This window comes from Bos grunniens, chromosome 5, assembly GCF_055505025.1.
Source record: "Bos grunniens cultivar Pamir isolate PY7600 chromosome 5, Bosgru_T2T1.0, whole genome shotgun sequence".
In the NCBI taxonomy this organism is placed as follows: domain Eukaryota; kingdom Metazoa; phylum Chordata; class Mammalia; order Artiodactyla; family Bovidae; genus Bos; species Bos grunniens.
In genome coordinates, this window is record NC_141169.1 from 23,527,979 (window position 1) to 23,553,156 (window position 25,178).

Below are 25,178 nucleotides of genomic sequence, written 5' to 3' on the forward strand. Positions count from 1 at the left end.
AAGAAAAAGAAATGAAAAAAAGCAAAATGCCTGTCTGAGGAGGCCTTACAAATAGCTGTGAAAAGAGAAAAGCAAAGGAAGAAAGGAAAGAAATACCCATTTGAATGCAGAGTTCCAAAGACTAGCAAGGAGAGATAAGAAAGCCTTCCTCAGTGATCAGTGCAAAGAAATAGAGGAAAACAATAGAATGGGAAAGACTAGAGATCTCTTCAAGAAAATTAGAGATACCAAGGGAACATTTCATACAAAGATGGGCTCGATAAAGGAAAGAAATGGTATGGACCTAACAGAAGCAGAAGATATTAAGAGGTGGCAAGAATAATACACAAAAGAACTATACAAAAAAGATCTTCATAACCCAGACAACCACGATAGTGTCATCACTCACCTAGAGCCAAACATCCTGGAATGTGAAGTCAAGCGGGCTTTAGGAATCATCACTACGAACAAAGCTAGTGGAGGTGATGGAATTCCAGTTGAGCTATTTCAAATTCTAAAAGATGATGCTGTGAAAGTGCTGCACTCGATATGCCAGCAAATTTGGAAAACTCAGCAGTGGCCACAGGACTGGAAAAGGTCCGTTTTCATTCCAATCCCAAAGAAAGGCAATGCCAAAGAATGCTCAAACTACCTCACAATTGCACTCATCTCACATGCTAGCAAAGTAATGCTCAAAATTCTCCAAGCAAGGCTTCAACAGTATGTGAACCGTGAACTTTCAGATATTCAAGCTAGATTTAGAAAAGGCAGAAGAACCAGAGATCAAATTGCCAACATCTGTCGGATCATCGAAAAAGCAAGAGTTCCAGAAAAACATCTACTTCTGCCTTATTGACTATGCCAAAGCCTTTGACAGTGTGGATCACAACAAACTGGAAAATTCTGAAAGAGATGGGAATACCAGACCACCTGATCTGCCTCTTGAGAAATGTGAATGCAGGTCAGGAAGCAACAGTTAGAACTGGACATGGAAAAACAGACTGGTTCTAAATTGGTAAAGGAGTACATCAAGGCTGTATATTGTCACCCTGCTTATTTAATTTATATGCTGAGTACATCATAAGAAATGCTGGGCTGGAGGAAGCACAAGCTGGAATCAAGATTGCTGGGAGAAATATCAAGAACCTCAGATATGCAGAAAAGTGAAGAAGAACTAAAGAACCACTTGATGAAAATGAAAGAGGAGAGTAAAAAAGTTGACTTAAAACTCAACATTCAGAAAACGAAGACTGTGGCATCTGGTCCCATCACTTCATGGCAAATAGATGGGGAAACAGTGCCAGACTTTATTTTTTGGGGCTCCAAAATCACTGCAGATGGTGACTGCAGCCATGAAATTAAAAGACTCTTGCTGCTTGGAAGAAAAGTTATGACCAACCTACACAGCGTATTAAAAAGCAGAGACATAACTTTGCTGACAAAGGTCCATCTAGTCAAAGCTATGTTTTTTCCAGTAGTTACATATGGATGTGAGAGTTGGACTATAAAGAAAGCTGAGCGCCGAAGAATTGATGCTTTTGAACTGTGGTATTGGAGAAGATCTCCTTGGACTTCAAGGAGATCCAACCAGTCCATCCTAAAGCAAATCAGTCCTGAATATTCACTGGAAGGAGTGATGCTGAAGCTGAAGCTCCAATACTTTGGCCACCTGATGCTTACTCACAATGGCAACACAACATAAGGTACACTATAGCGAGGGTGAGGGGCGGGGTGGAGAAGCAAGAGGCGATCTGTATTCTTCATAAATGTCATAAATTACGAAGAAATGCTCTGGTAATGTTTCAGATTAACAGAAGCTAACAACTACATATAATATCTAAACCTAACCGTGACCTCCCTGGTGGTACAGTGGATAGGAATCCGACTGCCAATGCAGGGGACAAGGGTTCAATCTCTAGTCCAAGAAGACACCACGTGTTTTGTTTCACAACTACTCAGCCCACTGGCCTGGGGCCCATGGTCTGCAACCAGAGAAGCCACCCCGCCCACAACTAGAGAAAGCCCTTGTACAGCAAAAAAGACCTTGGGCTATCAAAAATAAACAAATTATTTTTAAAAAAAGAAATAAATAAACCTAACTGGACCCTAAACTAGTAAGGGGAAAATACTACAAAGGACATTATCAGGTCAATTGAAAAAAAATGGAATTATGAATAGTAAATAGAATCAATGTAAATTTATGAAGTTGGCAACTATACTGTAGTTATGTAAAAGAACATCCCTGTTCTTCATTGAAGCTTTCAGAGGTGAAAAGCCATAACTGGTCCTCAAGTGATGCAAGAAAAAAAAAAAAAATTACACATATACAGAGAGAGAAGCATGTAAGTAATAAAGCAAACAGGATAAAATGTGAACAATAAGTAAATCTAGATAAAGAGTATACAGCTGTTTCTTGTATTATTTTATTCTTTTAACTTTCTGTAAGCTTGAAATTAGTTCCAAATAAAAGTTTAAAAGTATCTATGTATTGCACTGTCCAATACAGTAGCCACCAACTATATAAGGCTGCTGAACATTTAAAATATGGCCTGTCCAAAGTTAGATGTGCTGTTAGTGCAAAATACAAATCAGATTTCAAAAACTTAGTATAAAAAAAATCTCATCAGTAATTTTTATGTTGACTATATGTTGAAATATTTTAGATATATTGAGTCATTATATTGACTATATATTGTGTCAGAATAAATCTATTTTAAAAATTAATTTCACGTCTTCACTTTTTTAAAAAATGTCTCCTTGACAGTGATTATCTTTATTCATTTACTTGGCTGCGTTGAGTCTTAGTGGTGGCTCTCTGGCTCAGCAGTTGTAGCACACAGGCTTAGTTACTACTCGGCATGTGGGATCTTAGTTCCCCGACCAGGGTTCAAACCTACATACCCTGCACTGCAAGGCGGATTCTTAACCACTGGATCACCAGGGAAGTCCCTCTTCACTTATTTTAAATGTGGCTACTAGAAGCTTTAAATCACATATGTGATTCGTATTTGCATTGGACAGGGCTGAGCTAGATGGTCAAGAATCTCCACGATGAGGTGTCACACAATTTTAAGTTTCTCTCTCAATTTCTTTCTGCTGTAAGCAGACCTCTATCTCTTGGTTTTAAGCTACTTAAGGGTAAGAATCAGTTTTATTCACGGCTGTACCTCCAGTATCGAGCACATATCCAGTGTTATTTAATATTAAACACTTGTTTATTGAAAGGCAATATGCAAAGAATGGAGGGATAGCAGGAAGAATGAAATCATTCTTGTCTCTGAGTCTGTTTATACTGTAAACTCCTTCCTAGAATGAAAGTAACTCTCTTCCTCTGCTAAGCATCTTCTTCAAAACCCCATCCCTCCAAGGAGACTCTCCACTCACACAGGTTCATTCTGATCAGTTCTCCTCTGTACTACTACAGCCTTCATTTTCTGTATAATTCATTTAGGCACTTAATCATATAAATTCCCTGAGAGAGAATTTAGATCTCATATTTTTCCCATATTTTCCACAATGACTGGCACAGTGCTAACCATATCAGTTGAGGAGCAGAGAAAAGGGGCAGGGGGATGGATTGAGAAAATTTGGCTTTAGTCTCAGTTCTGACACCTACTGTGTTGCTTTAGATAAAACACTTTATCTCTCCCTTTCTACTCTCACTTTTAAAATCAGAGAGACCCATTAACCATAAAAAAAGACTTCTGTTTCCACAATTCTAGAATTAAATTCATTTTTTCTTTAGCAGTATTACCAATAAAAGCAAATCTAATACACTTAAAGATCTCAGTTAAATCAAAGTAAAATCCCTAAGAATGAAATGGCAACAAAGCTTATAAACTGCCTTAAGTACTAAATGCTGGTGTCTTTCCAGCCATGAAGCTCTTTAAATCCACATTTCTCCTCAAAGCCTGTTAAGCAAAACAATCAATACAAACATATTAGAGCTACCTCAATTTTTTTTTTTCCAGACTTTTACAAGCCTCAAAGAAACACTTTTTAGTAGCTAATGGAAGAAAGAAAAAACAGAAACTAAATTTTCTATAAAGTACCCTGGTACCTTATTGGTGATGTTCAAAGATTCTGAGTTACAATTGACTATAAGCACACTGTTTCTTTTTTCAAAAATGCTATTTAAAGTACACTATTCAGAGGAAAATTACAAGAGTTAAAATGAAAAGGTCATGTAAAAAACAGAATGTTAAAAAAGTATGCAATTTAATTTCAAAGCATGAACACCATTTCAAACAAATCTCTAACTAAGCCACCTTCAGTCAGTTCAGTTGCTCAGACGTGTCCAGCTCTTTTCGGCCCCATGGACTGCAGCAGGCCAGGCCTCCCTGTCCATCACTAACTCCAGAACTTACTCAAACTCATGTTCATTGAGTCAGTGATGCCATCCAACCATCCCATCCTCTGTCGTCCCCTTCTCCTCCGAGTCACCTTAGTTTTAATCTTGTATCTCATGACCTCTTCTGAGAAATAAGATTATCAAGATGGGAGAAAATAAAATGGTTGCCATGGTACATAAAGATTCAAGTTATACTTGTCAGTAAATACCACCTGTGGAGTTTAAACTAGTAATACAAATTACAAGGTTTCTTTAAGGATTTATCCAAATGCTCCTAAATGCTGAGCATTAACACTGACCCATCTATAAGATTAGAGCCGAATTCCACCCAGGGGACTCTAGCCACCTCTGTAGCCTCACCTCCTATCAATCCCTGCACATCATTTGCCTACCTAAACTTAATTGTTCACACTCCCCTTAATATTACATGCCCATTTTATGACTTCTGGTCTAGGCAGCCACAGTTCCCTCAGCCCAACCAGCCTTCCCCTCTTTCGAGCTGCAAATATTCCCTCCTCCCAGAAGCTCTTCCAGATCACCCAATACCCTCCCAGGAAGTGGCCTGCGGGCACTGTTCATTCTTCCATTACAAAGCACTTCCATTACTTTTAAATGGCCATTCCCTCAACCAGCTGTGAATTCTAAAAGGAGGGCCCATATCTTACTTAACTGGTTCCTAGGCCCCGAGCAGATACTTTGCATTTACTGCCACTCAAGAATACTGAAGGGAAAAAAAAGTAGTAAGCTGTGAGATACAATTCAAACTTTTCTATAAAGGAATATATAAATTTAAGACAGCGATTTTCAGCCAGGGCAATTTTGCCCCCAGGTGACATTTGGTAAAGTCTTCAGATATTTCCGGTTGTCACAAAAGTGGGTAGGGGATTGCGGGGGGAGGCGGGGAGTGCTATGGCATCTAGGAGGTAGAAGCCAGGGATGCTGCTAAACATCCTGCAATGCAAACTACAGCCACTACAACAAAGAATTATCCGCTCACAAATGTCAATAATGCCATGTTGCCAAGTGACTTACAACATCTCAGCAATAACCAGAATAAATTCCCACCTTGTAGTTTCACCTGAAACTTCTGGAGCCATTGATGTGTATGCACCAACACTCAAAATGCCCTTTATACAACTGTAACGCTTAAGAACACTAAACCAAGAGTACCTGAAAGCTGCTGTACCTCTGAAAACTAGAAGCTATTCTTAAGTCAGTAAACACTTTGTTTCACTTATAAACTTCAAAGCAAACCAGAGGCAAGCTAATGACCATCTTCAGCTGTGGGACTACATTACAAAAAAATCTGAGGCATGAGGAAATGAGTTCCTCCAAGTGTGAAAAAAGAAAACTCTAATCAGTGCGAGTAAACCATGCACAGATGCCTTTAAGGTTGAACTGATGGCCAGAGTAAAGCGTATGCCCTTGCTACTGACAAAAACAGCACTTATCAAGATTTCAAAAACTGACAAAACATTGCAGAAAATCATCAAATGCCAATACAAGGTGGCAGATACAGAAATTAACTCTTTCTCCCCCTTATACATGACCAAGTTTCATGTGACTTGAACGTTTCACAAAGCTCTGCAGGCGCAAGGACACTCCCTTTCTCTACAGGGGATGACTCAACTCTCTTCAGCACCTTCCTGGACTGCATACTACAAGTTCAATAAACTCCTTTTGTGCTTGGAACTAGTTATCCTACTCCCTCAAAAACCGGCTAATGGGTTCGGCACCAAATTTTCAACCATTTCTCTTTTTGTTGCACTCCCATTAGGCTCAAAAAGAGTTTTAAAAAAGCTAACCAGACAAAAACTTGAGTTAACAGTAACTCTTACAGAAAACATTTTAATTCTTATTCTAGGAACTGATTCCTAAACAAAACACCTCCAGCTTTCCAATACTTAATCTTTATATCTTAAGGTTTTTCCAGATCTGAAATGGACACAGCACTGGCAGAAAGTAAAGGAGCATTCCGTTAAGTAAAGCTTACAACTGATTTATTCTTGGATAACTCCAAAAAGGTACTAGGCTGGCAGGGGAAAACGCATTTTTAATTGGAGGAGAAAAAAAGTTGCCAACTCTGAGTAATATCTTCCTTCGCAGCTGACTTTGCCAGTTAGGTGTCGGTACCGCCACTGGGCCGATGCTAGGCCAGGCTTCACCACATCACCCTGCGGGGTCGCCCAGCTGAGGTAATGAAGCCGCGTGTGGCAGGTGCACCTCGTGGAAAGTTGGGGGGCACGCCAGGCGGGGCGCTGTGGGAAGCGGCGAGCCCGCCTGCCCCGGGCTCCCAGCGCGCGTTCTCCGGCCTGGCGCGCGGATGGCGGGCCGGACCCGCAGGCACTAACTCTCCATTTTCACAGCCACTCCAGGTTCTGGAAGGAGCGTGCGGGCACCACACCCTCCCGCGCGCACTGACAGCCCGCGCGAGAGCCGGGCCGGGGCCTGGGCGTGCGGAGCCGCGGGGGACCAGACGCCCGGCCCCGGCCTGCTGCCCAGCCGCCGCCCCGCCCGCCCGCCCTCCCTGCCCCTGCGGCCCGCCCCCGGAGCAGACGACCGAGGCCTAATCGCCGCCCGGGCTGCGGGGCCTAAAGGAAGGAGCCCGCGCTGAGGAGGGATCAGCTTCCGCGTCCCCGGCTCTCCCCTCACGTGCTCCTGGAAAGACGGTTTCTCTCTCTTACCCTCTGCAGAATCCTCCTTAACATGGTTTAAACACCACCGGCGCCGCCGCGGTGACTCTCCGAACCTTCCGCGGGGGCCTCTCACTACTCGGGGGTGCGCGGGCTGTAGGGACTGAGCCGGGAGAGGACTGGGAGGAGGACGGGGCGAGGCGGTGGCGGCGGCCGCTCGGGCGGCCCGGACTTCCCCGCAAGCTGCGAGAGGGAGCGCGCCCGAGAGAGCGACGAGGTAGCCAGGGAGCGCCGCCCGCCTGCCAGGTCTTCCCCCGTAACTGACAGCGGGGCGGACCCACCCTCCACCGCACCGCCCTCTCGGCCTGTCCATCCACGGGAGGCGGGGCTAGAAGGGGCCTGGCCCGCAGCTGCGACCAATCGAAAGCGGCGGCGGCGTGGGTGGTTGCGTGACGGACAGGCGGCAGGACGTGGGCGCCGCCGCCGCTCCTTCCGGCTGGTTGGGGGACGCCACGGCCGCCGAGCGCATGCCCGCGCTCCGTCGGAGGACGCTCCCGCGCTCAGACCGCGTACCCGCTAGGGGAACCGGTGGGGGTACGTGACCGCGACACCAAGAGGGATCTCGGGGCAGGTACCTAGACTGCACCTCAGACTACTCTGTAAAATTTGTCAGTGTGACCCTGGCCTTGACCGTACCTGAACGGGACCGTCATTTCTGCTGGAAGCGCTTAGTCCCTGGGTGGAAGCAAAGGAGAGAATCACAGACACGATTAACCGGTCTGATAGGCTTCTCTCCCCTGGTCCAATCCCTGGCTCCTTTCCCTTCTCCCTTCCTGCTCCTAATGTCAACCGAAGAGAAAGTAAAGAACCAGAAGAAACAATAGGAAGAAACTGGAATTTGAATTAGCAAGAGAAGTTTGGGGTTGTCTGTTTTGGACTATAACAACAATATTTAATGGGGTGATGTCGTTAACATGTTGCACTATCTAAAGCCCATGCTTGGTCCATTCTCCTAAGAAATTTTAAATCCTCTTCTGATAACAGATGTATATGAAGTGAATCGACCTTAATGCGTCTGTTTCATAGATTAAGAAAAAATAATGAGGTCACGGATAAACAGTTTGCCAAAACAAGGACGTGGACTTGGAAGTGGTCCTGGAACTGACTTCCAGCCACGACATCATTATTTACACTCAAAAATCACAGCTGCGAAATCCTACCATTCTGGCAGTATTCACAAGCTAAGAGGTTCGACTTTATGGTGGGGGTGGGGGTGGGAACTTTAATAGTGTTTAAATAAGGAAAGTAAAAGAAAGGGAAAGTGTAGTCGCTCAGTACTGTCAGACTCTTTGCGACCCCATGGACTGTAGCCCTCCAGGCTCCTCTGTCCATGGGATTCCCTAGGCAAGAATACTGGAGTGGGTTGCCATTCCCTCCTCCAGAGAATCGTCCTGACCCAGGGATTGAGCCCAGGTCTCCGGCATTCCAGGCAGATTCTTTACCATCTGAGGCACCAGGGAAGCCCTTAAATAGGGAAGGGGAGAAGAATGCAATTAACTTGCTGGAGGTGCTGATCTGAAGTCTACCAAGCAATGAATGGAGTGCTTATTAGAAATACAGGTCTTTTGAAAAAAACGCAGCAAATATTATTTTCCAATTAATTAAGGTTAAAAATGTTTTGTAAAAATGTAAATAAAGCATTATATAATGTAATATGTTGTTTCTATCCAAACATGTCTGTTTTTTAATGTGTGTGTGTCTATAGTGCCTACAACTGATATATTACTCATCACCATCGATGACAGTGCACTTAAATACTTCCAGGCAAACAGAGCAAAGCAATGGTACTTTATTGTCAGACAATATGGGAATATTTTCACTAACATAAAAGTGATAAAACTGTGATATAATAAGTATATATTTGGTCCCTGCCCCTGAGTAATATGTTGAGTGATAGGGTAATAAGAGCATCTTTTGTTGTAATGTTTGATTTTTGACCCTGGTTCCAGACACCAGAGCTTCTAAGACCCTTGGAATCCGAGTCTTCAGTGTCTTTTTGCATGCCAGTAAATGGTTGGGTGTCCCTAGATAGCTTTAGGATGGGTGCTGAGCTACAGAAAAACCAAATCATGATTATAAGGTTGGAATTTTCGAGCCCACATTCCCCCTCCACCTTCTGGAGGAAGAGGAACTGGAAGACAATCACCATTGGCCAATTAAATAATCAATTATACCTATATAATGAAACCTCCATAAAAACCCTCAATAATGAGGTTTGGAGAACTTCAGATTGATGAGCATCAAGGTGCTGGAGGATTACCTGTCTGGAGGGTATGGGGAACCTGCCCTATACCTCTCTTCCGTATGGCTGTTATGGAGTGGTAACCTTTGTAATAAACCAATAAGAGTAAATAAAGTATTTCTGTGAGTTCTGTTAGCAATTATATGTGTTTAGTTGTTTCAGTCCTATGGACTGTAGCCCACCAGGCTCCTTGGTCTGTGAGATTTCCCAGGCAAGAATACTGGAGTGTGTTGCCATGCCCTCCTCCAGAGGATCTTCCCACCCCAGGGATCAAACGCACATCTCTTATATCTCCTGCATTGGCAGGGGAGTTTTTTACCAATAGCAACACCTGGGAAGTCCTGTTAGGGATTATAGCAAATTGTATAAGCTGGAGAGAGTGTTGTGAGAACCCCCAATTTATAACCAGTTGGCCCAAAGTACAAGTAACAACCTCGGACTTCCAAGTGGTATCTGAAGTAAGGAGCATTTTTGGTGGGACTGAGCCTTTAGCCTATGGGGTCTGTGCTAACTCTGGGTTGTTAGTACCAAAACTGAATTAAATTGTAGGATACCTGGGTGGTGCCTGGAGAATTGGAGAATTGCTTGGTATGGAAAAAAGCACACATTTGACATCACAAGTGTTGTAAGCAAAGAAAGGAAACAGCTTTTTACATTTAAAGTGACATATTTTGTTTTTTCAAAAATTAGTTTAAAGCTGCTTATTGATGTCACATGCTAAGGCCTTCTCCACTGAAATTCTCCAGTGGAATCTTTTGACTAATATAATAGATTCTCATCTACTGCTTAGCAAGATGGGTTATTTAAAAAATCTGTATTCTTCCCTGCAGCTTATGATAACTCCATCACTGGAATAATATGCTAGAGAACTTAATTACTCCAAAGGAAAATAAGCAGTGGGTGAAACTTCATCATGTAAGAATATCCTTCATATAATCTAGCAGCTTCCCACACAAAACAGTCCAATTTAACGTAGCAAGCAAATAGCAAGTGCATGCATGCTCAGTCATGCCCGACTCTTTGCTTCCCAATGGACTGCAGCCCACCAGGCTCCTCTATCCATGAGATTTTCCAGGCAAGAATACTGGAGTTGGGTTGCCATTTCCTTCTCCAGGGCATCTTCCCAACCCAGGGATCAAACCCGGAACTCAGGCATCTTCCACATTGGCAGGTGGATTCTTTACCATTAGTGCCAGCTGGGAAACCCTCTGGCTGCTAATTTCTATCCATTTAACTCTTTTACATCCATATTTCACAAGTTCTTTGACTCCATCAAGACCTCCAGTTCATTGGCCCTTCTTACTTTCTATGAGCCATTTCCCTTCTTCTTCTTGTTCAATCGATCAGTTATGTCTGACTGTTTGTGACCCCATGGACTGTAGCATGGCAGGCTTCTCTGTTCTTCACTGTCTCACAAAATTTGCCATTTCCCTAGCATCCTTATTTCTATCAAAACCCCACCTAAAACCTATGATCCAACTTTATAGCACCCCCACCCTTTGCAAATATGCTTAACTTCAGCTCTCTCTTGCTCCATTGTTTTCATCTAGCAGAACCCAAACATGACTACCCAACTACTCCATGCTGTACAGGAGCAACTGAATATCACTAGAGGTACAAATATATAGTGGGGGCTATTGGACTCATTTTACACTAAAAGTCACAGAGCTCAAATAGGCACTCAACATTGCCCAGCAGACTCCTGTTATGCTTTCCTCCTGTCTTTTTTCTCTGGATGCCCCATGGTGACTTTCATACCTATAGTTCCTCAGTCTATTCATTTTCTTCTTAACCCACCCCAATCAAGCTGCCTTCTCATCTACTCTGATGAGACTGTTCATATTAAGATCACTAACAACATACATGCTGCCTAATCCAGTGACAAATTTATTTTTTTTCTTTTGCTTTATTTGACTCTTATTCACACTGAGAACACTAGATGGTTCTCTCCTTGTTTTATTCTTGACTTCCTTGACAGTTTACTTTCTGGTTTTTCTTCTCAATGACCATTCCTCCAAATACTTGTTTGAAGACTTCTCGATTGCATATCTTACAGTGCCTCCTTAATGTTCTAAGACCCCTCCTTCCATCTATCCCACATGGCCTAGAAGTGATCTCAACTAGTCTCCTGACTTTAAATTTCATCCATTTGCCCGAGTCTACATCTCCAGTGCTGAATCTCCCCAGGTTTCGGACTTGGATAAAAAACCAGCTACTTCGTTTTTCTGCTTGGGTGTCTAACCAGCATCTCAAACTTAACATGGCCCACCAAAAACTGTTTCATTTTTATCTTCAAAAGTGCTCCTTCACCAGTTTTCCTTTCTCATTATGTCCTACCCCCCAACTACTTAGTTGGAGCCAACCAGAAATCTTGGCATTATCTTCTTTTTGTCTATTTCATCACTTCTCCTCTCTACACCCAGTCCAGCAGGCCTACCTCCAAAACATACACCAGACCTGCCACTTCTTTCCATGGTCCCCTCAGTCCACAGCACCTTCATCTCCTGTCCAAACTGCTGGAAGAGTTTCCTGGTGATCTCCCTGCTTTCCCTTTGGCTTCCCTATAACCTGTTCACTATACAGCAGCTAGAAACAACTTTTTAAAAATACAAATTAAGTAGCATCACTGTCCTCCTTGATTGTAGCTTCCCATCACACTCACAATAAAGTCCAAATACTTTATCCTGGCTCACACAACCTGTTGATCTGGTCCCTCCTGCTTCTCCGCCTTCTACTTACAACACTTAGCTTACTTTGCTTCAGCCTCCTTGAACTGTTTTTTCCTCAGTTGCAAAAAACTTATTCCTGCCTTTGATCAAACAGTTCCTATTTAGGAAATGCTTTGTGATTAATTTCTTGGCATTCATATTGTGTTTTAAAAGTCACCTCCTCAGAGAGATCTCCAAGGATCACCTCATCTAAAGTATTAACGGGGTCTCCAATCTATCAGATTACCCATTCTAATTCTCTGCATAGCAGAGAAAATGGAATACAAGAATCGTGTCTCTTGTTCCCTGCTGTATCCCCAATAATTAAAACAATGCTCAATCCATGATTAGCAATAAATAAATATTTCTTGATGAATGAGGAAAGGAAGATTTAAATGTTTTTACCCCCGCTAAAATTCATGCCTAACAGAAACAGATGAAGTTGAAGAGGTGGCAAAAATACACAGAAGAACTATATAAAAAAGGTCTTAATGACCCTGATAACCATGATGGTGTGGTCACTCACCCAGAGCCAGATACCCTAGAGTGTGAAGTCAAGCAGGACTTAGGAAGCATCACTACGAACAAAGCTAGTGGAGGTGATGGAATTCCAGCTGAGCTATTTCAAATCCTGGAAGATGATGCTGTTAAAGTGCTGTACTCAATATGCCAACAAATGTGGAAAAGTCAGCAGTGGTCACAGGAATGGAAAAGGCCAGTTTTCATTTCAATCCCAAAGAAGGGCAATGTCAAAGAATGTTCAAACTACTGCACAATTGTACTCATTTTACATACTGGCAAGGTACTGCTCAAAATCCTTCAAGCTGGGCTTCAGCAGTATGTGCTCTGAGAACTTCAGATGTACAAGCTGGGTTTAGAAGAGGAACTAGGAAATTCCAACATCCATTGGATCATAGAAAAAAACAAGGGAATTACAGAAAAACATCTGGGTCTGCTTCATTGACTATACCAAAGCCTTTGACTGTGTGGATCACAACAAACTGTGGAATATTCTTAAAGAGATGGGAATACCAGACCACTTCACCTGTCTCCTGAGAAATCTGTATGCAGGACAAGAAGCAACAGTTAGAACTGGACATGGAACAATGGACTGGTTCAAAACTGGTAAGGAGTACATCGAGGCTGATTGTTGCCCTGATTATTTAACTTCTATGCAGAGTACAGCATTCAAAATGCTGGGCTAGATGACTCACAAGCTGTAATAAAGATTGCTGGGAGAGATATCAACAACCTCAGATATGCAGATGATACTATTCTAATGGCAGAAAGCGAAGAGTAACTAAAGAGCCTCTTGATGAAAGTGAAAGAGGAGAGTGAAAAAGCTGGCTTAAAAATCACCATTCCAAAAACTAAGATCATGGCTGCTGCTGCTAAGTTGCTTCAGTTGTGTCCGACTCTGTGTGACCCCATAGACGGCAGCCCACCAGGATCCCCCATCCCTGGGATTCTCCAGGCAAGAACACTGGAGTGGGGTGCCATTTCCTTCTCCAATGCATGAAAGTGAAAAGTGAAAGTGAAGTCGCTCAGTCGTGTCCGACTCTTTACGACCCCATGGACCTGCAGCCCACCAGGCTCCTCCGTCCATGGGATTTTCCAGGCAAGAGTACTGGAGTGGGGTGCCATTGCCTTCTCCGAAGATCATGGCATCCAGTCCCATAACTGTATGGCAAATAGATAGGGGAAAGTGGAAACAGTGACAGATTTTATTTTCTTGGGCTCCAAAATCACTGTGGATATAGTGACTGTAGCCACAAAATTAAAAGACACTTCCTCCTTGGAAGAAAAGCTGTGACCCAACCTAGGCAGCATATTAAAAAGCAGAGACATCACTTTACTGACAAAAGTCCATATAGTCAAAGCTATGGTTTATCCAGCAGTCATGTATGGATGTGAGAGCTGGACCATAAAGAAGGCTGAGCACTGAAGGATTGATGCTTTTGAACTGCGGTATTAGAAAAGACTCTTAAGAGTCCCTTAGACAGCAAGGAGATCCAGTCCATCCTAAAGGAAATCAACCCTGAATATTCATTGGAAGGACTGATGCTGAAACTGAAGCTCCAATACTTTGGCCACCTGATGTGAAGAGCTGACTCACTGGAAAAGATCCTGATGCTGGGAAAGATTGAGGTCAAGAAGAGAAGGGGGTGACAGAAGATGAGATGGTTGTATGGCATCACTGACTTATGGACATGAGTTTGAGTAAACTCCGGGAGTTGGTGATGGACAGGGAAGCCTGGTTTGCTGCAGTTCGTGGGTTCACAAAGAATCAAACACAATTTAATGAGTGAACAGAACAGAAACCTCGTATACTGAAATTCTAACCCCCAAAACTAACAGTATTACTAGGTTGCACCTTTGGGAGATGAGTAGGTCATGAGGGTGGAGCCCTCAAGAATAGGATTAGTGTTCTTATAAAAGAAACCATAAAGAACTCTCTGGTCTCTTCCTTCATGTGAGGATACAAGAAATCAGTGACTCAGATGTCGCCCCTCACCCAACCATGCTGGCACCCTGATCTCAGCCTTCCAGCCTTCATGACTATGACCAATCGATTTCTGCCACCCAGTCTGTGGAATTTTGTTAAAGCAGCCTAAACTAAGACAGAAGGGTACATGATCATTTCCATAACAATTGCTTTACAAACTAATATCTTTGTAAATAAACTAATATCTTCCTACTTGTGAAGATGTGGTTCAAAGCTAACAGTACTTAGAGCAATCCAACGTCTTTGTTCCTACTCAGCAGTCTTTTTTCTTTTGGTTTAATATATGTGTATGTATGTTTCTTAACCCTGGAGAAAGGAAATGGCAATCCACTCAAGTATTCTGGCCTGGAAATTTCCATGGACAGAGGAGCCTGGCAGGCTACAGTAGTCCATGGGGTCGCAAAGAGTTGACCATGACTGAAAGACTGAGCACATGTTTCTTAACTCTTCAAAATTTCCCAATATTTATGGACTGCAAGGAGATCCAACCAGTCCATTCTAAAGGAGATCAGCCCTGGGATTTCTTTGGAAGGAATGATGCTAAAGCTGAAACTCCAGTACGTTGGCCACCTCATGCGAAGAGTTGACTCACTGGAAAAGACTCTGATGCTGGGAGGGATTGGGGGCAAGAGGAGAAGGGGACGACAGAGGATGAGATGGCTGGATGGCATCACTGACTCGATGGACGTGAGTCTGAGTGAACTCCGGGAGTTGGTGATGGACAGGGAGGCCTGGCGTGCTGCGATTCATGGGGTCGCAAAGAGTCGGATACGACTGAGCAACTGATATGATCTGATCTGATGAGAAACAACCTATTCTCTGCCTTCTGTAAATCAGAACATTTTTTCTCCTGGTTAATTTCATGTGTGACCACCAAATGATTCATTTCCAAGTAGAAGCAAATGCATGAAAAATTACAACACGATAAGTAAAGTGCAGATGGTGACTGTATAAATAAGGCAGAGACAGTTTAAGGATTCTAAGGAATGCACACAGGACTACTCACCGGGTATTTGGCAGTGATTAGTTTTTATTCTTCTCAACTGAACTGTTCAGTTTTAACAAATGACCTTAGCATCATTGAACCAACTAATTGAAGTCTAGTATCAGTTTGTGTTTATTTCAACCCTTGAGGGATGGATGAGGAGGGAGGCAAAGGCAAGAACTTCAAAGCAGTGGGAAGATACATGAATTCTCCAGAAGTCCCTACTGATTTTCCCCATACTCTAGTTGACTTAACTCTAAGAAAAGTATCAGGTCTCTACTGAGTTTCTTTGGAAGCAGGTTTAGGAAATTATGTTTTAAAATTTATTAAAAATCATGTATGTATGTGTATATATATATATGCATGTATATACTTACATGGTCATGGTCAAGTCTACTGCATTTAAACCTCAAATAAAGTCAGTCGGGGCTTCCCTGGCTCAGTGGGAAAGAATCTGCCTGCCAATATAGGAGATGCGGGTTCAAGCCCTGGTTGAGGAAGATCCCCTGGAGAACAAAATGGCAACCCACTTCAGTATTCTTGAGCTTAGGACAGAGGAGCCTGGTGGGCTACAGTCCATGGGGTTGCAAAGAGTCAGACACAACTTAGCAACTGAACAACAGCACAGAATCATGTAGAAGTGACACAACAAAAATTCCTCTCTTCCTTTGTGGCTCAGCTGGTAAAAAAAAATCTGCCTGCAATGCGGAAGATCTGGGTTCAATCCCTGGGTTGGGAAGATCCCCTGGAGAAGGGAAAGGCTACCCACTCCAGTTTTCTGGCCTGGAGAATTCCATGGACTGTATAGTCCATGGTGTCACAAAGAGTCGGACATGGCTGAGCAACTTGCACAATGTAAGTTGGTGCAGCTATACTTACTTTCCATACTATGGAAAACAGTATGGAGGTTGCTCAGAAAATTAAAGGCTGCGATCCAAAAGTCTACAAATAATAAATGCTGGAGAGGGTGTGGAGAAAAGGGAACCCTCTTACACTGTTGGTGGGAATGCAAACTAGTACAGCCACTATGGAGAACAGTGTGGAGATTCCTTAAAAAACTGGAAATAGAACTGCCTTATGATCCAGCAATCCCACTGCTGGGCATACACACTGAGGAAACCAGAAGGGAAAGAGACACGTGTACCCCAATGTTCATCGCAGCACTGTTTATAATAGCCAGGACATGGAAGCAACCTAGATGTCCATCAGCAGATGAATGGATAAGAAAGCAGTGGTACATATACACAATGGAGTATTACTCAGCCATTAAAAAGAATACATTTGAATCAGTTCTAATGAGGTGGATGAAACTGGAGCCTATTATACAGAGTGAAGTAAGCCAGAAGGAAAAACACCAATACAGTATACTAACGCATATATATGGAATTTAGAAAGATGGTAACGATAACCCTGTATACGAGACAGCAAAAGAGACACTGATGTATAGAACAGTCTTATGAACTCTGTGGGAGAGGGAGAGGGTGGGAAGATTTGGGAGAATGGCATTGAAACATGTGAAATGTCATGTATGAAAAAAAAAAAAATTAAAGACAGAATGACCAAATGATCCAGCAATTCCTGGGCATATATCCAAACAAAACTCCAATCCAAAAAGATACATGCATCCCTATGTTCATAACAGCATTATTCACAATAGCCAAGACATGGAAGCAACCTAAATGCCCATCAACAGATGAATGGATAAAGGAGATATGGTGTTCATCTATTCATATACATGACATTCATATATACTATTCATATGTATATGTATATATGGTACTCAGCCATAAAGTGGAGAAGGCAATGGCACCCCACTCCAGTACTCTTGCCTGGAAAATCCCATGGACTGAGGGGCCTGGTGGGCTGCAGTCCATGGGGTTGCTAAGAGTTGGACACGACTGAGCGACTTCACTTTCACTTTTCACTTTCATGCATTGGAGAAGGAAATGACAACCCACTCCAGTGTTCTTGCCTGGAGAATCCCAGGGATGGGGGATCCTGGTGGGCTGCCGTCTATGGGGTCACACAGAGTCGGACACGACTGAAGTGACTTAGCAGCAGCAGCAGCCATAAAGAAAGAATGAAATAATGCCATTTGTCGCAACATGACTGTAACTAGAGATTATCATATTAAGTGAAGTCAGACAGAGAAAGACAAATACCAGGACTTCCCTGGCAGTCCAGTGGTTAACACTGTGTTTCCACTGTGGGGCCACAGAATCCTCTAGCTCACTTCAAAATGTCTGAACTCTAAACTGACTCATCACTCCCCTCTTTAGCCCACCCTTCACTCACTTCCCTATGACCTCCTGGGTTCCCATACCATTGCTGGCACTACCATACCCAAGCTAGAAATCTGCCATCTTTGCCTGTTCTCCTTTTATTTCTGCCCACATTTAATTAATCACCTTGTTCTGTAAATTCTGCTTCACATCATCCCCGTTTTCAAGTCACTCCTTTCTGACCTAGGAGCAACTCCTCTCTGATCTTGTTCTTGCATCCATCTAATTCATTCTCTACCCCGCAGCTTGAGTGATGTTACTAAAGCACAAACCTGATCTTCATTACTCCCCAGCTTAAAATTCCTCACTAGTCCCCATCATTTGAGGACAAAAACCCCAAACTGTGATTTGAAAGCCTTCCATGCCACTTGACGTTATTTTCTTTTTGCGCTGTATGCTTCAGGCATGCTGAACTACTGCAGTTTTTTGGCTCAGCACAGTCTCTCCCTGACTTCTGGGCCACGACACTTGGCTGAATGTTTGCTACATTCATCCTCCTTTTGTCGTCTAATTCCTACTCTTTCCGAACTCTCGCCCTGCCCCCAGTTAAGCTACGGGGCCTATACGTATCTCCATTTTGTACTCAACCCTTTGAAGGATGAGAAGGGAACATAACAGACTCAAAACACTTTAAGTTACCTGAAAATTCTGTCCCTGAGGAGCATCATTTGGCCACCTCCTCTTGTTCTGAATAAAGACCCCGCAAATTTTCAATTATAATTGGCTTCTCAGGTAGTTTTGTCTTCAAAGAGTAAATGCACTTATCCTGTTGAGGCAAGCAGAACAATCCACATGAACATTTTATTGCCCACTGTAAATTAATAAAATGACATTTCAGTCACTGTAAGCATGAATAAAATGAGTCTGCCAAGAAAAGACTTTACTTTCAATGTGCTTGACAAAAATTCAAGTTTTGAGTCTGCAAAGCAGATTCAGAGCTTGTACCACATTGAATTTACCAGTGTAAATACACTTCCTGAGGTCTCTTGACAGCTAGCCATCTGGCCTCCCTAGGCAGTATAATTAGAAAGATGAGTTGTATAGAATTTAGACTGACTGCACTTCCATCTTCTCTTATGATTTGATAGAAACTCATTGATAGAAGATTCCACAGACCACCTAATTCAGTGTGTTGCTTAAGTCCATAGATGGCTTAGAATAGTCTGAAAATCTAAAGTAGAGTATTACAGTCAGGGCTCAAATAAATGGTCCTTTGTAAAATGCTAATCTGAAAATGTCTTGCCACCACAGGTAGCATGAATGAGAAGTGGGAGATGACAAAGTACTTTACATAACATAATTATTATTGACAGTTAAAGTATTATTGTGTAAAAAATATCTAGGTCTCTGGGTGGAAGAATGCCTCTTTCTTTTTCTTTCTCTCTCCCCTTCTCTCTCGCTTATATCCATCTATATTAAGACAATTAAGGGAGAAAAAAATCTACCTGATAATTCAGGGCAATCACTTATTCATGTTATCACTTCTAAATTATATTACAATAGTATACTTGATGTCAGCATTGCAAGATTACATAAAAAATAACGCATTGTACACTTTTTAAAAGTGTTTTAAGAACTATGCTTGTTACAGATTAGTTGGCTAAAAGTGGGATCCAAAAATATATTTAACTTGACAGATTTTGGCTAATATATAAAATGTATACTTAGTTGACAAAAAACAAGCAAACAAATTAATTTGCAAAGAAAATTAAGAACAATTTTTGGAAAATACCATCTCCTTCTTCTCCCTTTTACCTTGTAGGGAAAGAAAACCTTTTCCTCTACCCTCTTAGCTCAAGTACCTGCAGAGGTACAAATTAAACTAATAAAATACAGATTAACAGGAGAAAAGGCATACAAGTTTTATTAATATTAGTATTTACATGTGTATGATAACTTTACCCCCTCTCCCCCTAAAAAAAGAAGTGAAAAATCCAAAGAAGTGGTTAGACTTAGGGGCTTATATATCATTTTAACAAATGGTGATATATTGTAGAAAAGTTACTAGACAAAGCAAAGGGAGTTTGGGCTTCTAGGGCAGAGGAATTGTGGGGAAAGTGACAAGAAAATATATGAGTAGAAGGAATGGAGGATAAGTGTTATTTGAATGTTTTGTTTATGCAAACTCATCTCAGTGCCAGCTTTCCATCTCCAACATCGTAAGTTAATTAAAAAGCAGACCATTAATAAATTAATTAATCAGCAGGCAATAACTAGTAGCCCACTTAAGCAAACCAAAACCTAAGCCTGGACCTCCCTGGTGCTGCAGTGGATAAGAATCTGCCTGTCAATGCAGTGGACACGGTTTCGATCCCTAGTCTGGGACGATCCCACATGCCGCAGAGCAGATAGACTTGGGGGCCACAACTACTGGGCCCAAGTTCTAAAGCCCCTGAGCTGCAGAACCGAGCCCGCATGTTGCAGTTACTAAAGCCTGCGTGCCTAGAGCCCATGCTTCACAAGAGAAGCTGCTGCAATGAGAAGCCTGAGCCCTGCAACCAGAGAAAGCCTGTGCATAGCAACAGAGACCCAGCACAAGGAAAAAATAAATTAAAATTTAAAAACAAACCAAAACACTAAATCTAAGACTGAAGTGCCTTAAGGTTAAGAAATCAAAACCTAAGAACAACCTGTCACAAACAGCCAACCAGGCTTTCTGAATTAGTGCAACTGCTCAAGCTATGAAGTGAAGTGAAAGTGAAGTCACTCAGTCATGCCCGACTCTTGGCAGCCCCATGGACTATAGCCTATGAAGTTCCTTCATCCATGGAATTTTCCAGGCAAGAGTACTGGAGTGGGTTGTCATTTCCTTCTCCAGGAGATCTTCCCAACCCAGGGCTTGAACCCGGGTCTCAAGCTATAGCTAATCAAGTAATATCCTTGCTTTGCTTCTTCCTCCACTCTGTAAAAGTCTTTTCCCTGGCTCTTGTTGGTGAAATGATTTTAACTACTTCCAATTAGGCATTACCCAATTCAAATCAAGTTTTGCTCAAATACACCCTTAAAATATTTAATATGGCTCAGTTTATCTTTGAACAAGCAATAAGGATAGCTCTCTTCTTGCTGAGCGACTTCACTTTCTTTCTTTCTTCTTGCTGGTACCATAGAGGGGAAAAATGTATGCCCTGCTTTTAAACAAAAAGATAGAGGGTAGACAGCACTGTTTAAAAAAAAAAAAATCAAAGAAGACAATTTAGGTGATACAAACAAATTTTAATGCTTCACAGATCCACAGTCTCCTTTGGAGAACTGCAAAATGAGGTGGAAGGCAAAAAGTTTTTATATGATAAGGAATATCTGATGAACTGGTGCCATATTATCAAACTTGTTTGGGTGAGAAGGCCCAGAGTTGGCTTGGCATTCAGGGTTTGTTGAATAAATATTCAACTGGCCCTCTGTATTCAGCTTCCCTGGTGGCTCAGAGGATAAAGCGTTTGCCTGCAATGCGGGAAACCCGGGTTCGATCCCTGGGTTGGGAAGATCCCCTGGAGAAGGAAATGGCAACCCACTCCAGTATTCTTGCCTGGAGAATCCCATGGACAGAGGAGCCTGGCGGGCTATAGTCCACAGGGTCGCAAAGAGTCAGACATGACTGAGCGATTTCACTTTCTTTCTGTATTCATGGTTCCACATATGCAGATTCAACCAAACATGGATTGAAAATATTCAAAAAAAGAAATTCCAGAAGGTTCCAAAAAGCAAAATTTAAATTTACCACACTACCAAATTCATTGTTTGAGACCATCATCACCCTGATAACAAAACCAGACAAAGTTACCCCAACAAAAGAAAATTGCCGACCAATATCACTGATATGAACATAGATGCAAAAATCTTCAACAAAATATTAGCAAACCAAATTCAACAATATGTTAAAAGAATTATATGCTATGATAAAGGGGAATTTAGCCCAGGGATGCAAGGATGATTCAATATCTGCAAATCAATCAATATGATACACCTTATTAACAAATTGAATGACTAAATTACAAAAGTATCTTATCAATGGAGAAGACATCTACTTAAATGTGCATGAGAAATTTTATCCTTCATTACCAGGCTTTTCCTGGTAACCTCCTTGCTTACATCTTTGAAACAGTTTCTCAGAGCTATTTGAGAGTCTATCTCTGGGGTTTTAGTTCTCAGTAAGACACTCAACATTAAAACTCAACATTCAGAAAACTAAGATCATGGGGTCTGGTCCAATCACTTCATGGCAAATAGATGGGGAAACAGTGACAGACTTTATTTTGGGGGGCTCCAAAATCACTGCAGATAGTGACTGCAGCCATGAAATTAAAAGACACTTGCTCCTTGAAAGAAAGGTTATGACCAACCTACACAGCATATTAAAAAGCAGAGACATTACTTTGCCAACAAAGGTCCATCTAGTCAAAGGTATGGTTTTTCCAGTAGTCATGTATGGATGTGAGAGTTGGACTATAAAAAAGGCTGATTGCCAAAGAATTGATTCTTTTGAACTGTGGTGTTGGAGAAGACTCTTGAGAGTCCCTTGGACTGCAAGGAGATCCAACCAGTCCATCCTAAAGAAAATCAGTCCTGAATATTCATTGGAAGGACTGACACTGAAGCTGAAACTCCAATACTTTGGCCACCTGATGTGAAAAACTGACTCATTGGAAAAGATCCTGATGCGGCGAGTTTGAAGGCAGGAGGAGAAGGGGACGACAGAGGATGAGATGGTTGGATCGTTATCCCCAACTCAATGAACGTGAATTTGAGTAAACTCCGGGAGTTGGCGATGGACAGGGAGGCCTGGAGTGCTGCAGTCCATGGGGTCACAGAGTCAGACACAACTGAGCGACTGAACTGAACTGAAGACACTGAATAAATCTGACCCACAGCTTTTACACTGTGCTTTTAAAGTCAGTAGTTCTAGTCTTAATTTTTTGAGATACTGCCATAGTGGCTGCAGCAACTCATATTCTTAACAACAGTGCAGGAGGGTTTCCTTTTCTCCACATTCTCAACAACACTTGCTATTTCTTGTCTTTTTGATGCTAACCATTCTACAGATGTGAGGTGATAGCTCAGTGTGGTTTTGACTTGCATTTCCCCAATAATTAGTGATGCTGAACATCATATGCTTGTTGATCATCTATATGTCTATTTTGGACAAAAGTTTAGATCCTCTGCCCATTTAAAAAATTTTTGTATTATTTTTTGGCTGCGCTGGGTCTTGGTTTCTGCATGCGGGCTTTCTCTGGTTGGGGGTGGGGCGGGGCGGCTACTCTTCATTGTGGTGCACAGGCTTCTCACTGCTGTGGCTGCTTCTGTTGCAGGGCATGGACTCTGGGCACAGGGCCTTCAGCAGTGGTGGCACATGGGCTTAGTTGCTCCACAGCATGTGAGATCTTCCTTGACCAGGGATTGAATGCATGTCCCCCGCATTGGCAGGCAGACTCTCAACCTCTGAACCACCAGGGAGGTCCCCTCTGCCCATTTTTAAACTGGGGTGTCTGTTGTCGTTGTTGAACCCCTTTATGTGCCCTGTGCCTAGTTAGGCTAGACAAACCAAAAAGTCAGAGTTTGGAGCAGAGAAAGGTTTATTGAAGGGTCAAACAAGGAGCGTGGGAAGCTTTTGCTCAAAATACCCAACTCCCTGATGGATTTCTGGAAAGAGTTTTTTTGTTTGGTTTGGTTTGGTTTTGGTTTTGGGGGTTTTTTGGCCGCACTGTGTGGCTTGTGGGAATCTTACTTCCCTAACCACCAATCAAACCTGGGCCCTCAGCAGGGAAAGCAAGGAGTCCTAAACATGGAACTGCCAAGGAATTCCACAGGGAAGAGGTTTTTAAAGGCAGCATTTGGGGTGAGGGCTGTAGGGGACATGACTTCTGACTGATGTGTGGTGACATAACAGGGTGGTGTTCCAGGAATCTCAGTCATCAACCTTTGGTCTCAGGATGCAGTTACCATTTTTCCACCTGGGTGGGCCCTACTTCCCGCAGAACATCTCAAAGATATATCATTGTCGCTCACTGGTGTCTGACTCTTTGAGACCCCAGGGACTGCAGCACGCCAGGCTTCCCTGTCCTTCACTATCTCCAGGAATTTGCTCAAACTCATGTCCATTGAGTCAATGATGCCATCCAACCATTTCACCCTCTGTCTCCTGCTTCTCCTCCAGCCTTCAATCTTTCCCAGCATCAGGGTCTTTTCCAATGAGTTGGCTCTTTGCATCAGGTGGCCAAAGTATTGGATTTTCAGCTTCAGCATCAGTCCTTCCGATGAATATTCAGGGTTGATTTTCTTTAGCATGGACTGGTTGGATCTCCCTGCTGTCCAAGGGACTCTCAAGAGTCTTCTCCAACACCACACTTCAAAAGCATCAATTCTTCAGCACTAAACCTTCTTTATGGTCCAACTCTTACATCCATACATGATTACTGGAAAAAACCATAGTTTTGACTACATGGACCTTTGTTGACAAAGTGATGTCTCTGCTTTTTAATACACTGTCTAGGTTAGTCATAGTTTTTCTTCCAAGGAGCAAGCATCTTTTAATTTCAGCTGTCACTGTCCACCGTGATTTTGGAGTCCAAGCAAATAAAGTCTGTCACTGTTTCCATTTTTTCTCCATCTATTTACCATGAAGTGATGGGACTAGATGCCATGATCTTAGTTTTTTTAATGTTGGGTTTTAAGCCAGCCTTTCACTCTCCTCTTTCACCTTCATCAAGAGGCTCTTTATATGTATCAGGTTCTTATGTATATCCCTCAAGGAGGAACTAGGACTGATTTATCACCAAAGTACTGTTTCTTGACTATTTTCCTTTATTTCTGCATTTCCTCAGTTCCCTAACTAGTAACTGCTTAAATCTGCTCTTTAGAACTCAAGACCCTGTTGCTGGGAAAGATCGAAGCAAAAGGAGAAGTGGGCAGCAGAGGATGAGATGGTTAGACAGCATCACTGACTCAGTGGATATGAATTTGAACAAACTCCAGGAAATAATAAAGGACAGGGAAGCCTGGTGTGCTGCAGTCCACAGGGTCACAAAGAGTTGGACATGACTTACCGACTGAACCACAAGAGAACTCAGGGAAGGCCTGCTGCTGCTGTTAAGTTGCTTCGGTCATGTCTGACTCTGTGCGACCCCATAGACGGCAGCCCACCAGGCTCCCCCATCCCTGGGATTCTCTCAGGCAAGAACACTGGAGTGGGTTGCCATTTCCTTCTCCAATGCATTAAAGTGAAAGTGAAGTTGCTCAGTCGTGTCCAACTCTTAGCGACCCCATGGACTGCAGCCTACCAGGCTCTTCCATCCATGGGAGTTTCCAGGCAAGAGTACTGGAGTGGGGCCTACTGAAGACCAAAGCCTTTTTCTACAAGCAAGAAAGGGGAGCTCTGGAAAGGCTTCTGTACTGGGGAGAGCCTCACAGGCTCCTGCTCATTTTCAGTGTCCCCTTTTCT

General features: G+C 42.7%; 1 protein-coding gene across 12 annotated transcripts in view; it reads right to left on the reverse strand.

The window, feature by feature from the left end:
- Positions 1 to 25,178, reverse strand: part of EEA1 (early endosome antigen 1) — a 218,637-nt gene that overhangs the window by 123,258 nt on the left and 70,201 nt on the right. For 6 of the 12 annotated variants that reach the window (XM_086399022.1, XM_086399021.1, XM_086399017.1 and 3 more), the window contains one exon: positions 18,386 to 18,512. The exons of 2 other annotated variants lie outside the window; for them this stretch is intronic. Coding sequence is in view for 2 of the 10 variants with exons in the window: in XM_086399016.1 (XP_086255142.1) it covers positions 7,015 to 7,038 (24 nt within the window). In the remaining 8 variants the exon portion in view is untranslated. Of the gene's footprint in view, positions 1 to 7,014; positions 7,289 to 18,385; positions 18,513 to 25,178 lie in introns of those variants that run through there. 4 more of the 12 variants (XR_015163543.1, XR_015163542.1, XM_086399016.1 and 1 more) reach the window with 1 other exon arrangement.